General features: G+C 39.5%; 1 protein-coding gene across 1 annotated transcript in view; it reads right to left on the bottom strand.

Moving 5' to 3' along the window:
• LOC134004605 (proton myo-inositol cotransporter) overlaps window positions 1-14,243 on the bottom strand; it is a 58,913-nt gene that overhangs the window by 19,150 nt on the left and 25,520 nt on the right. The window contains exon 5 of the mRNA XM_062443942.1: window positions 1,738-1,846. Within this exon, the coding sequence (XP_062299926.1) occupies window positions 1,738-1,846 (109 nt within the window). The remainder of the gene's footprint in view (window positions 1-1,737; window positions 1,847-14,243) is intronic.

Below are 14,243 nucleotides of genomic sequence, written 5' to 3'. Positions count from 1 at the left end.
AAGGGGAGGTGAGACAGATGACACAATCTCCTCAGATGGAAAGATAGAAAGAATAAAAGAGAAAAAATCCGTCGTCCGTTCACAGGCAAGTGGGCAGTAATGCTATGAGGCTGCTAGTCACCGCCGGTATATAATGTGTTATGAAGGATGAAAGCTTTATGATTTAATACTGTGGTATGAAGCCAAGTACATCTGTCTAGATCTCTCTTGTGTTGAATGGGAATGCCTGTGACACAGACGTAGCATTACTGTTCTGATTAACCCTGAAGGTGAAAGTGATAAAAGCACGCTTGAACTTTCCTTTTCAGTGGCAACATGATCGAGTAATAGTAGAGACTCTCCACTTTCATAAATGATGAAGATAACTGACAAAGGCACAAAGCCTTACTGGCACAGGTACATTTTTCCACCAGCAAGCAAACAGTAATTAGTGTTTGTTTGTAATGCAGTTTACACATTTGGAGAAGATGCAATGCAAACACTGCAGGTATTGATTTAGGTTTCCACTTGTACACATCTATTGTACAGCATTGTAAGTAAGGGATTGGATAATGTTACAGCCTCTCAACACAATAATGGCTCAAGCAGAGATGATAACATATCATTCACCACTGTATTGTTACTCTAAATGATACTTTATTATAACGCTGTGTATAAAAGGCGCTGACTTAAGTGAGTAGCCAGCTGGTAAGGAAATACAACACTTGACCAGTGCCTTCAATGTAAATCATATTGGAGAAATGTGTGTTGCATGTCTTACTGTGTTGAATTTCTATTTTTGGTTGATATAGGTTAAAATTTGAGTTAATTAAATGCCTATAAACAAAAGGATTTTCAAGAAACTCAAAGGTTTTCCTGACTTGTTTGCACAGGTTACAGATGTTGGCAACAATTTACCTTCTGTAGCTTTCTAAAAAAAGATTAAATAATAGAATATAAGCTTCAGTATAGACCCTCAAAGAAAAAGTTATATGAAACAGCTAAAGGCTCTTGATTGAATAGATTTTATCAAGGGTTAACCTATTTCATAACACCTTGTGTCACTGGTTCAGATTATTTCCCATTATAATCTCTCTGCAACTGCACTGATTTTTGACACTGATCATTTCTTTTAGTGGGAGCATACAGCGGTTCATTAGTCAACATGCATTGCACTTGACCTGCGATTCAGCTCATCTAACACAGAGACAGGACTTTGCTTTAAAGGAGAGCAGATGTTGTGTAGTCAGATTCATGCTCACTTACTAGTCTGTCAGGAAAACTATTTTTGACAGCTTTAACACTGTAGTTTTTACACCTAAATATGACAAACCTTCTGTTGTTTATGCTTTGCATTTTCCAAGACATCTGCGGGGCTAAGATTGGCATAAATGCAACCAGGGATGCTGACATGAACATGTACAGTAATAAAAGTCACTGTCCTTGTTCTATTATGTCCTATTTTATGCTCGTCATGGCCAAACCAAGAGAATAATAAAGCTTGAAATTAGCTCCCTGTTGAATTAAATGTATAATAGACCAGTAGTCAATAGCTGCAAATGTAGAGCAAGCTTAGAGACACTTCATCACACAGTGGTGGGTTATTATGTGAGAATAAAACATGAAAACCCATTCAGCAGCAAGTAGGGTTTCATGCAAAGCTACATGATGTACCCGCTGACCTCACGATGTTAGTGCTGCAAACTTTGGACCCCTGCTGGACGACGGAGCTCAAAGTGGGCTGACTGTTACACTCACATGACGGTGTTGATTCCTGAAAGCTGCTGGAACATCTGAAGACCGCAGCCCACCAGGAGGGCTCGTCTTGTAGGGGGGTAGGTCAGCACCCGCCAAATCACCGGGCCATCTGGAGACACAAGCACAGGCACAGCAGAAATTTCAAACTCAGCATGACTTCACTGCAAAGAAATGACACAGGCTGTAATAGAGTTTCATTGCAAAGTGAACTACACACCAGTAGAAGAGTAAGACCCCTGATGCTACCAAAGTATGACTTACAAGAACTGATGTTGCAACAAGACAGTAGGAATATATGTACGTATATGCATATAATATATGTTTATGTCAGAATATTTGTATTTCTACATTTTTGAAGCTTTAAATGAAAAATGTTCTCTTAAAATCTGAGAATAAACTTCCAGAGGAACAGAGGTATGGCTGAACATCGGTTGGTTTGGTGGCTCAAAAATCTATGTCGCATTTTATTGGATGATCATATTATCAGATACTTGACAGGATGAAAAAGGAGCACATTTTGATATAAAGTTAAATCATGCATTCTTATGTTATCTAATGCTAGATGAAACAAGATAACACAATGGAAAAACAAAGAAATGGCCTCAGGTCTCCTTCAGGATGAGTTGTGATCACTTTGATGATCCACTGACATTTACTCATTTATCATGCAAATACATGCAATCCCTTGCTTGCTGTTATGACTGCTAGTATGGCTGTAGACTCTTAATTTTTTAATGGGACCAACACTGGAATATGCTGCCTAAAACATAGATATCATTTGTCACATCTGTTAGCTGATGATTAATCCCCTTAGTCATAATATATTAATTATTAAGACATCAGGTTTGCATAATAAGTTATGATGTCCTCATAATGCAAGACCTCAGTTCAAGCCTCCGTGACAGCGACCATCTGTCCTGGTGAAGATACTGAGCTCCCTAAAGGACAGGAAAAGTGGAAGAACGTTTATTCTCTTGAGGATCAGCATAATACAATAGGTGCCTTTTTTCTCTTTCACATGGTGAATATCTTAGTTTGGGATGAAACAAATATTCGACACCGGCTTTGGCCTCATGGAGTCCCACTTGGCTTAGCGACAGAAGCAGACTGTGATCTTCAACACACACAGACAAGCAGCTCCTTTGGGAATAGAAGTCTTAATAGGATGAGAGAGCGGCTGGACAGGCATGGAGCTGTCGGATAAAGAGGTAGACACACAGAGTGCCGGGAGATCAGACAAACAAGTCTGAACACACACATACAAACATACACACACACAAAGCACAAAGAAAAGCACAGGTAAGGTGTGTATAGATTTAACTCTGTGCAAGGATACATTAGTGACTGTGCACAGAAGCACATGAAAACATTTCATAACACGGATGCATGAGACTGCTGATTATTTGGGAGCAGCTGTGTGTGGGAGGACTCTGGACCAGTGAACATCTCCTTTAGCTGTTTGACAAGCAGACCAGACTCAGTGAAGGAGTCCCTTGCTGACACTGTAGCCAAACAAACACACTTAAGCTTTTCTTTTTGATGGCCGCCCATCAGACTTCTTAGAAAGACTATAATTTTTGATTACTTCCAATTCTGAAATGCTGAAAGCACCTTTTTAATCTTTGCCCAGTTGTCCGTGTTTTTGCTGCAAAAGCCACATCATGTCCTTTATAAAGAAATGAGAGGCAATTTATAACAATGATGTGAAGCGGTGCACTGAAGCAGTGAAAAGCACATTATTGCTTGTAATTTTCATAAACACTTACATTTAGCCACCATTTAACCCCTTTTTCCCCAAACATTTCACATATCCTCAATCTGTGTTTATTTTCTTTTAGCTTTTGCAAACATATAAACTTATAAAATATTGTATCATCACTAGACTTCATGTAACAGAATATGCAATTATATTCTCTGTGGAAAGAAATGAGAGAAAGTTCTTGCTGCTTTTTCAGACAGAGACATGCTTATTTTCTTCAACAATGATGAAATACAGTAGGTCTTGTATGACAGATTAAATAAATCATTCATTTTACTTAGTTCTCATATGTATGGCAGGCCAGATGTTGGTCAAGCATATGACAGTGCCAAATACCTTATTAGTACCATATAGTACTATAATATAAAAACATTCATGTTGAACACTGTAAATGGTCCCGATAGACAAAATACTAATATTTACTATTAACACCCATCATCTACTGTAACTTTCACAATAAGTGTATTTTCACAATGTGTGCTGTTATCTGTTAAGGCTACTTGGTTGCTCCCAGCTAGAAAGTGTCACATTGTAACAGTGGAGCTCGTAGACCTGCTCAGCTGTGGATGTTGTGTAGAATCATGGCAAATTGTGGTTGTGTTAACCACAGTATGGAAGTATGAATAAGCAACCTCAGCTTGGCTTATGAATATTTGTTTATTCAACTGTTTTATTTTTTAACATTATAAGTATTTCTGAGTTTTGTTGGAGTTGGGTAATAAACTACTATATGTTTGCCATTAGCAGTTTAATTCCAGCTTTTAACGTCAGTCTTTAATATGAAGCAGAGTTTCAACCTCAGACAGTGAAGAGGAAGCGATACGTTTATGGGTTGAGCCATTTCCGTGGCGCAAACCTGGTGGACTGTGATTGGTTGGTCCCCAGAGACCAGAGCAGAGAACCGTTATCTGATTAGCCGACAGGGAAATCAGGATTCATGGTCCGAGCTCAACTATCAAGAGAGTGGAGACCTGATGGCCGCCTGAAGAAGAGCTAAATTTACTCAGCCAAACACACACAAACATTCAGATGCAATCAATCACATGGACACAAGATGTTCTTTCTCTCTTGCTCTCTTTGTCTTTTTCAAACACAGGACAATCAGCAAAGGGTTAAATACTATATGTGCACACATACATGCACAAACACACAAAAGGCACAGCTTCATTTCCTCAGCTGAACACCACCCAGCTATAATTTAATCAGATGAGATATTGAAAAAGAAGGATGGCATTGAAAAAACCAGCCAGTGAGCTACCAGTAAGCCACAAGCACAGTGACTAAGTCTCACAGAACTGTATGATTGCATGTCAGTTTTCCACATTGAAACCAACTTTATCTGCTTTATTTATTTGTATATTTAGTTTAGCCTATACTGCAATATTAGTACAATTTTGCTTAGCTGAACAGAAAACCTAAATATCATGATATACTTGTTCATATGGGATATGAGCACTTAATCCATTTGTAAAACAGACAAAACCTCAATGTGGACTACACAACACACACCTATGAGGTTCACTACAAAGTCACAAAGTCTTTTTTTTTATGTCAGTCTACCCACACAAGCTCTGTGATCATTTTTCTACCATCACTACCTGCACAGATCCCCTTTGATTTCCTATCTTATCAGGATTCAATCGAGCAAATACTAATAGCCTCACTCTAAGACCAGGATACCGTTTGTTTGTACAGCCAATCAAGCTTATCATTTATGGTACATTCATAGTGAAATGTGATCCCACCAGTTCCTTCGGTTTAAAGAGTTTAAACAGAATAGGAAGAGTTATAAATATATGTGTACATTTAGAGGGATGGGGGGTGGTGAGGTACTGAAATTCCACAGTATCTGAGGGGATGCCTTGCCTTTCTCATCACTGAGTCAGTATGCAATTCCCAGGTGACGCTCTCGTTGACATGGACATCAAGGTACTTGAAGCTGTACACCTTCTACACCAAGAACCCGTTGATATTAAAGCTGGCCTGGTTCCTTCCCTTTTTCTTCCCAAAATCCACTATCAACTCCTTTGTCTTCCTGGCGTTCAGAAGTGGCGTGTTGTCCATACACTGTTGGATCATGTCCTTTACTTTCTTCAGGTAGGTCTTTCCATTACTATCAGGGATCAGGCCCATCACTGCTGTGTCGTCAGCAAACTTGATGATGGCGTTGGGGTTGAAAGTGGCTACACAGGGTGCAAACAGAGAGTACAGCAGGGGGCTAGAAACGCAGCCCCGGGATTAAGGATGTGAGTAGAAGAGTTGTCTCTATCTACCTTTACTACCAGGGGTCTGCCTGTCAGGAAGTCAAAAGATCCAAATGTACAGTGAGGTTTAATGCCAGGTCCTTGAGCTTTGATGAGTCTGGAGGGAACTGTGGCGTTAAAAGCTAAACTGTAGAGAGCAAGGGGAGTCTGGGATATTTGCCTCATTAGGGACATTTTTGGCTTTGTCATTTTTTATCGATTTTTAGATCATTTTAGATGTGTTAATGTATACAGCATACATTTTGACAAGAGTGTGGATATTTGTATTTTTTTTTTTTAATTTTGGAAGTTCAACCTCAGCTCCTATAATAAGCCTATTATATACTGTGTGGCCAAAATAAAGACACACAGATCCTTATGGACAAAAATAAAAAAATAATTTCATGCTTTCTATTATATCAGGTTTTCAATCTAGAGTCTTGGCTTCAATATTGTACAATTTTTTATTTTATTTTACACCACATTGAGCCTTTTTCTAATTTTTGCTCTATGGGGCAAATACATACTATTTTCCTGGTTTCCACCAGGGGCATTGCTGCTGTATTATGGAGCCAGTGTAGCAAATGTAGGCAACTATGATGTGCGTGTTGATGTGTGTGTGTGTGTGTGTGTGTGTGTGTGTGTGTGTGTGTGTGTGTGTGTGTGTGTGTGTGTGTGTGTGTGTGTGTGTGTGTGTGTGCGTGTGCGTGTGCGTGTGTGTGTGTGTGTGTGTAGAGAAACTATTTTTACATTGATGCTGTGAGATGACAAGTTAAAATAAATAAAAAAGCACAAAACACATTTGCAAGGAGCCAAAATGAATTAACACCGGCAGATTTGTAACTGAATCCTGTATTTCTCTCAAGACGTTCATTATGGTCTTCATACTGCCTACATCTGTTACTAGAATAACACTTTTCGCAGGAATTTGAGCATACGAGGGTCCAGAGGACATATAATCATGATAATCCATCCTCCGGGGGGGGGGGGGGGGGGGGGGGGGGGGGGGGGGGGGGGTTAAAGAAGCCCAATGAGGCGGTTGTGAAAGCAATTAAAATGATAAAAGTCAATCTATAAAGAGAAATGCCGCTGCTTTTAAGGTGGACAGGAATAGCTCTTTCCATCCATTCAATCACCCTGTCCTCAGGAAGAAAGTGGCTGAAAGCAGGGTTCATTTATGTAACCGAGCGGGCTGCAATCAAGAACTGACGCCCAAGCAGGCAATCTACGGCCCTCCTACCTCAACCCCCATCTCTCCTCTAATTATTTCTTCCACATACTCCCTCTCTTCTTTCCTTTCTCGCCTCTCTTCTGCTTCCTCATCACAGCAGGATCATGACATCTCGCACTCAACACAGACACGATCAGAACAGTAGGTCAGGACTAATAGAGAATAGAAATGAGGTATATCACTGCAGTAGGTATTTATGGAACCGCTGTGCAGCAAATTATGTTCTTCCACTAAATTATGAAAAACTGCTGTTTCTAAGATGCTAATGATACAACTAAATACAGACCATGTAATCAAACTTAATCTCTCCGTAAAAGATGACTCCACCTGTGTTACTATCAGGGGTTTTCAGATGGAAATGCCCAGAGTACTCTGGAGGAGAAAGCCGGGATCAGAGCTGGAACTTCAGGACAAACAACACTCGCGAATCACACTGGATTGTGCTCCATCTGTGTGTGTCTTTGTGTGTCTGCTAACATGTTTAGCAGAGCACCTCTCAAGCTGTTGTTTGGGGTGTATTTGCTGAACCATTTCTTGGCTGGGAGCAGTGACTTTCTGGAGTCAGTGACAGGTTGTCAGGGAGATTAAACAAACAAGATACAACTTTTTAATTAATGAGCTGCGAAGCCTTCAGATGGCTTTTCTCTTAAATATTTTTACAATTCTAGGCTAGCCGTTTCCCTTATTTACAGAATTTATGCTGAACTGAGCTAAGTTAACCATTTCTAAAAGTGACAATATCTAATATTCACCCACTTACTGAAGAAGTGTTGTATTAAAAAAAAGACGTTGACACTAATACAAAGGATTCAGCTAATTTAAAATCAGCTATATATAATTTATTTGTGTGTGGTTTCACTTGATGGTGAAACACTCCAAATACATTTATGCAGCAAACGTAGCTCATTGAGGCTGTTTAAATGATCTTGGAATTTATTTTGCAAAATGTCAAACTCTTTTTTAAATTGGAGTCACACTGAAAGTTATGTGAGATAATAGCAACATAAACTGCTGTCCTCAAGCTTCTCGGTCTGTGGTTTTCTAAGATGAGGAGTCTTCTGGGTGTTTTCTCCAGTTTCTTTTTTCAGCTCTACCAAAGCTTTTGAGGAAGCCTTTATTTCTGTAACTTTTAAGTACGAGACTTCCTTGCTGTCAAGTAAAAGTATGGTGTGACAAGAGAAAGTAGAAAATCAAATCAGCTGAAGTAGATGCTGTCAAGAATATATCCTGTATGAGGGGTGACTCTTGTGTCAGCTTGAGGAATGCAAGTTGCCTGGAGCTTTTAAATGTGAGGCTTATAGCATGTGCAACCTGTTGGTTTGATATTATTATGAGGAAGCTGTATGTTTAAAACCATCTCATATGTGGTGATTAACACGACAGATGTGACGCAGTTACAGTACAGATGTTAACGTGGAAACATCGAACAGGGCTTCAAAATCTAAAAATAATGTAGCATGTTTTCTGGAAAACAAGAGTCTCGATTGATTTTCCTGCATAACTGAGACCTGTAACGTCAAGGAGAAACTGTATTTTAAGCGACACTGGTCAAATCTTGTCAGTAGCCAAGACTCTTGTCTGCAGATGCAGTGGAGCAGCTGTGTTTATCTAAGGGCACCGAGGGGCCAGCGGTTGCCAGGAGCTACACGCAAGACAGACGGATGGACGGACAAATGAATGGAGTCATACACACAGTAACTGACAGAGATACACAACTACAGCAATGGAGATGCTATATTATAGAAACCCATCATCGACATACTATATCAAATTAACAAAGAGTGAAATTCCCCAGAAATAGAAATAATGAGAAGATTTTGCAGGTTTGGAAAAGTCGTAATGCAGCCTGTAAGAAGCCAATTCTTGTTGTAATACAGAAAGGCAGCAAAAGAGAACTCTGAATCAATGGGAGCTGCTGTCACAACTGAAGCTAATAGTGTTCCTGTAAGCAAGCAAGTCTCGGAGCAAGTGTCAACAAAACCACCGTCTCGCCAGTCTGAAACTAATCATATCAAAGGAATCAATCACTAAAACGCAGGAGGCTGCCTTTGAGGTTTCCCCGTCTGTCTGCCATGTTGTTTCTGTCATTTCTGTTGCCTGGAAGCTGAACAAAGCGGACGATACACAGGTGAATAAATGGAACCAGCCAAACAATGTCACTTTTACCATTTTGGTTTGAAAGTGTGTAAAAAGTCACCGCCTGGTTACGTAAGCCAGAATCAGATCATGCCGGCAGAGACACGTCGCTACCTGAAGTTGAGAGGAGGACACGACACAGAGGCGCATGCATTTTTAAACTCCATCTGAGATTTCTATTATTCAGCGGGTAGGCAGCTTTCCCAGCACACACACTGTCCGCCATTAGATGTGAAGTAAAATGGAAAAAAAGTTCAAAGATTTTATTTTCTGTCATTTCTATTCTGCAGTATAAATTGACAATAAAACTGGATACATGCAAAAACATCTTTTCACCATTATGTCTTATCTCGCAAGTGGGAATTGTCTTCTAACCTCACCGGCAGACATTCATTATCACTCTAAAATGGTGAAATGATACAGCTGGACTGGGTGTAAAAGAGGTTGGTTCAATATCTATCTATCCATGCAGAGCTTCTGGCAGGCACAGAGGGGGGATCGTGATAGATCTGCCATCGCACAGTTCTCCTCGCTCAATTACTAATAAGCTGCAAAATCTACAGGGGAACAGCGGAGTGGAGAACTCGGAGAAAGAAGGTCTTTTGTTCTCTATTTGTCACTGTTGCTTTGTCTCGCTGCTTATTCTGCAGCACGGCGACTCGCACAAAGTCTCCCAGTGTGAGTTCGTCAACTGTTAACAAATGTTATGAGAGGAAGCGAGCTTAAAAAAATGATTATTATTCGTTATATTTTCTTGTACAATATGTTAACAATGGTGCAGCTTGGAGCAGGTTTTAAGTGGTAGGCGTTTGAGGGGACAGTTAGACTTTTGGGGATCTTTAGTTTTTCTATTTAACCAGACAAACTCATGGATGTCTCAGAAAGTCTGTTAGTCGGTCTGTCTGCCACTTTAGTCTAGCTGGAAATTTCTAAGCAATGGTTGGATGGATTACCTGGTCAAAGTTTTACTTATTAATGAAATATCTCAACATTTGCTCCATGGATTGACACCAAACCTAGCTCATCGTGATATTTATAAAATGCATTTGTACTTAAGGACAAATCAAATAAACCTGTAAATGTAGTTTGGACATTTCACAGGTCAGCTAGTACTTATTAGATCAGTGGTCATCAACACTGCTCCCGGAGAGCTCTTGACCTGCATGTTTTAGGTTTCTCCCCACTCTAACAAACCTGATTCTAATAATTAACTCATTATCAAGCCCTTGACAACTTCATGCTTCTGCTTGATAATGAGCTCATTATTAGAGGTGTGTTAGAGTGGGGAGATACCTAAAACATGCAGGGTAGTTGCTCTCCAGGAGCAGGGTTGGTGACCATTGTACTAGATGTTCCCAGAGCTCAACTTCAGATGAGGTTAGACTCAGCAGTTGCTGTCTTTGGCCTTAAACTTTGGAATAGTTTACCTCTTACGATTAAAGCCAGTTCATGGCTGCCATATCTGTGCGTGTACATGGACGCGTTCCATTTATGTGTACTAGACAACGAGCTGGCGACCTCATTAGCGTTTGTTGTACTTGCCTGAACAGCAAGAAAAAGAAGAAACTGTGTGTGTAACCGCTTAATGAGAATAGGAACAAAGAATGGGAAACTGTACAAGGTTAGGTTAGGTAAGTTTTATTTTTCCGATCATTTACAAAATAAATTCACAAGAATTTCCATGAATAATTTCTTATACAGATGTTCATGCAAACAAAACAAAAAGAAAAGAAAAAGAGAACAATTAATATGTCATCATTCTTTCTTAATCCCTATCTGTTTCTCTTACAAATTATTTATTCTTTTTCTTTTATTCTCTTTTATTTTTCTTTGACCGAAAAAAAGGTGTAGACTGAAGCCTAAGCTTATTTTGTCTAATCTTTTTAAAAACATGAATTCAGTTTCTTCAAATTTAACATCTTCACTTTCTTACTTCTTTTGCAGGTGGCAGTCCCCTCAATGAGCCAATCACACCTAATCATTTGCAGCTGGTAGTAGTTGCAGCAGCGTGTTTGTCCCTCAGGTCTGAAAATGTACATTAATGCATTTCTCTCGCATTTTTCTGGATTTCTGCATCCTATAGCTATTCCACTTCCTTGCTGTACTGTGGAACACTGTGCCTCATTGGAGCTGTTGTACGTAAATAAAGCTGAATACAAATGACTGAAAATGAGTTGAATATAACTGAAATGACGGGTTAAGGATAATACTGTCAAGAGGGATTTTTCAGTCTTCCACTCAAGTCAAGAGACAAATACTAAGCAGATGGCAAATATATTCATCGCAGACAGTGGGACCAATCTGCGCGCCAATCTGTGTAAAAGACCCGTAATATCAATCACAACATACAAAAGCAGAGTGATTGGCTACATCAGTGTTTCTAAGAGAATTACTGGTGAAAAACAGCATTGGAGCAAACTGTGAACTGCGTTTCAAAAGGTGCAAAAGATGGCTTTCATGCCTGCTGGGTGGCGTGACGTGTCATCTCAATCTGATCTGGTTAACCTACACAGTCAGACCCCCGTGTCAAAGCCAGTTTAATTGGTCAAATATGTTAACATATGACAAGAGAGGAAAGGAAAAGAATAGAGACGATATGGAGGAAGAGGAATCAAGCTGCTGCTATAGTGCTGGGACTTAATAAGAGGTGAGACAAGAGCCTCAGGGGGGGAAAAGGGGATCTGTTGTCAATGGAAACAGAAGTCGACTAGCTGTCATCCATATTTAACCTGCTGCTGTTTTTACTGCCATGGCTTTTTAATGCATACGTTCAAATAATTTAGATAGCAGCTGTTTATTATTATTGTTAGAATGTATTATGTTACTGCAGAAATAGCACACGGTAGGGAACCTCTAACTTGGCAACAATGTCTTGAAAAACTGGATGTTTTTTCTCTTAATTACAACAACAACAACAACAACAAAAAACTTTTGATAAGACGATTTTTCCCATTTAAAGATGGTGCAGCAATAACACAGCTGCTATCATAAATTTAGAAGCACCATGTTTCAAAATGTTCACCAGTAGGGAAAAAGGAGTTTAGAGGACAAGAAGTTCTCACATTTGATCTTGTCAAAATCTTTTTAAACACTGTCTCCTCTCTGCGTGAGTCACTTTCAACTTCTTGTCTGAGGGGCCTTGAGACAAACTGAGTGGGTTTCGGTAACACTTGCATTGAACAACTGAGGCGACGGTTCACAATGTGCCGAGACAGCCTTGCTCAAAACAAAGTCTACAAAAGAATGTAAAGCGAGCAAATCAATGCCTGGCTGATCCATTCAATCAAACCTGTAAACCCTTACGTCTGCACTGGAGCAAATATTCGACCAAGGGGATTATTAAAAAAAGATATATTTCATGCAATATATATTATACATCATACAGTTGGGAGTAAAGTTATGTTTACCAATCAGCTCCGGGACCAACAAAGCAAAAATCAGCTAGCCTGTGAAGACTGCAAATAAAATAATGTTACCCAAAAGCAGTGTGTGTGCATGTTTACGCATTAAAAGCTGAATATATTACAGTACTTGTATGTAAGCTGTGATATATATTGGAAATACACTAATCACAAATAATAAATAATTAAATCTAAGCTACACAAACTTTTACATGTATGAAAACAAATCTTAATATGCAGTAAACAGTTTTAATAATTCATCTTACTGGATGGAAGCAGGTATTACTCTGAATCTTATATTATAACTAAGATATAAGTTTTGTGGGTATGCATCATCCTGTCATTATTGGTGCATGTAAGCATGGAGCAAACATACACCATAAAAAGAATGAAAAAAGATATGTGAAACTATAACCTGAAAACATACCACTGGGAAAGTGACATTTCAGCCAAAAGAGATTAATATATTGTGATACGAATAAAACGTTTTCTGTAGGTTGTGGAGCGTCTTAAGATGCTCTCAGCCTCCTATGAGTGGATAGGAATCACTCAATCTAATTTTTAAGTGTCTTCAGTTGCAATGCTTATAGGAAACACCTCTTAAGCTTAAGAAGCTCTGTAAGGTAGATTTTACAACCATCTTGGTAGGGCTGTAACGATAACCATGGACATATGATGCCTATCATGGGGTTGAGCTCATAACTGTCATCACATTTTCTTTAAAAAGGTCAACCACAACTGTCATATACAGTAGTCTAATATGCTTGTGTATACTACATGATATACGGTAATACAGTGGAGATGCTACAGCTATGTGAGATGTTGGAGAATTTAAGTTGCCTCAGCTTGCTCCGGGCACCTTGCTGCAAGACCTCAGCATCGCCCCCCAAGAATGACTGCCTGAGGGCATGCTGAAAGCGGTGCATGGGGGAGTGGCCCAGGCTAACCATTCTCCTGTTGGACAGGATTGCAAGGGGGAGGTCAATAAACTGCCAAACTGCAGGGATACGTTGCTATGCAACTCAATGTTAAGATGCTTTTGGGAAACAAGGCCCAGGTCTCTTGAAATTTGATATAAACATTAAGGTACTGCTGCAAAGCTAAGTACAAAGTCAATTAGAAGAAGGTAACGCCACAGGTAATAACTTTGTGCTAAATATCATCTTCTTATATCTGCAGTTTGGTATTAGCCTCTGAAAAAATGTGGACATGTGTCACCAGTTCAACAGCTGAATTTATCAGGACCGAGTCTACTTACTGGAGTAACATCATGCCTGGTTAGAGATTTTACAATTACTGTAATTAAAATAAATACAACCTTAGCTCCTGTAACTGTCATTGTACCAGCTGAATAGCCACATCAATCCTCATGGTGTTTTTCCATGATGCTTCTATGATTGAAGTAAAAGACGATGCTTGCCAGCAGGCTTCAACATTCAGTAAAAAAAAACTAGGTAAATATTTTCTGATGCCTTGGTTTGATTATGGATGCCACATGTATTGTTCTCACTGGGTGAAATAAGCCAGTCGAAATGAGCGTATACTCAAAGGTTCAAAGAAACCCTCCAAACCTGTTTGCTATGAATGTGCCCTCATGGGCGGTTAAAGCTTTCACAGCTGCATTCACAAACCTGAGACGCGCACACGCACACGCACACGCAAACACACACAGACAAACACAGTCATCCCTCAATCCATTCCAATATTTGCGTTTTGGCCAGTAATCCAATTTCTGG

Source organism: Scomber scombrus, chromosome 22 (genome assembly GCF_963691925.1).
Source record: "Scomber scombrus chromosome 22, fScoSco1.1, whole genome shotgun sequence".
Classification (NCBI taxonomy): domain Eukaryota; kingdom Metazoa; phylum Chordata; class Actinopteri; order Scombriformes; family Scombridae; genus Scomber; species Scomber scombrus.
Note: the sequence above shows the minus strand (reverse complement) of the source record. Positions and strands in the feature narration are given on the sequence as shown.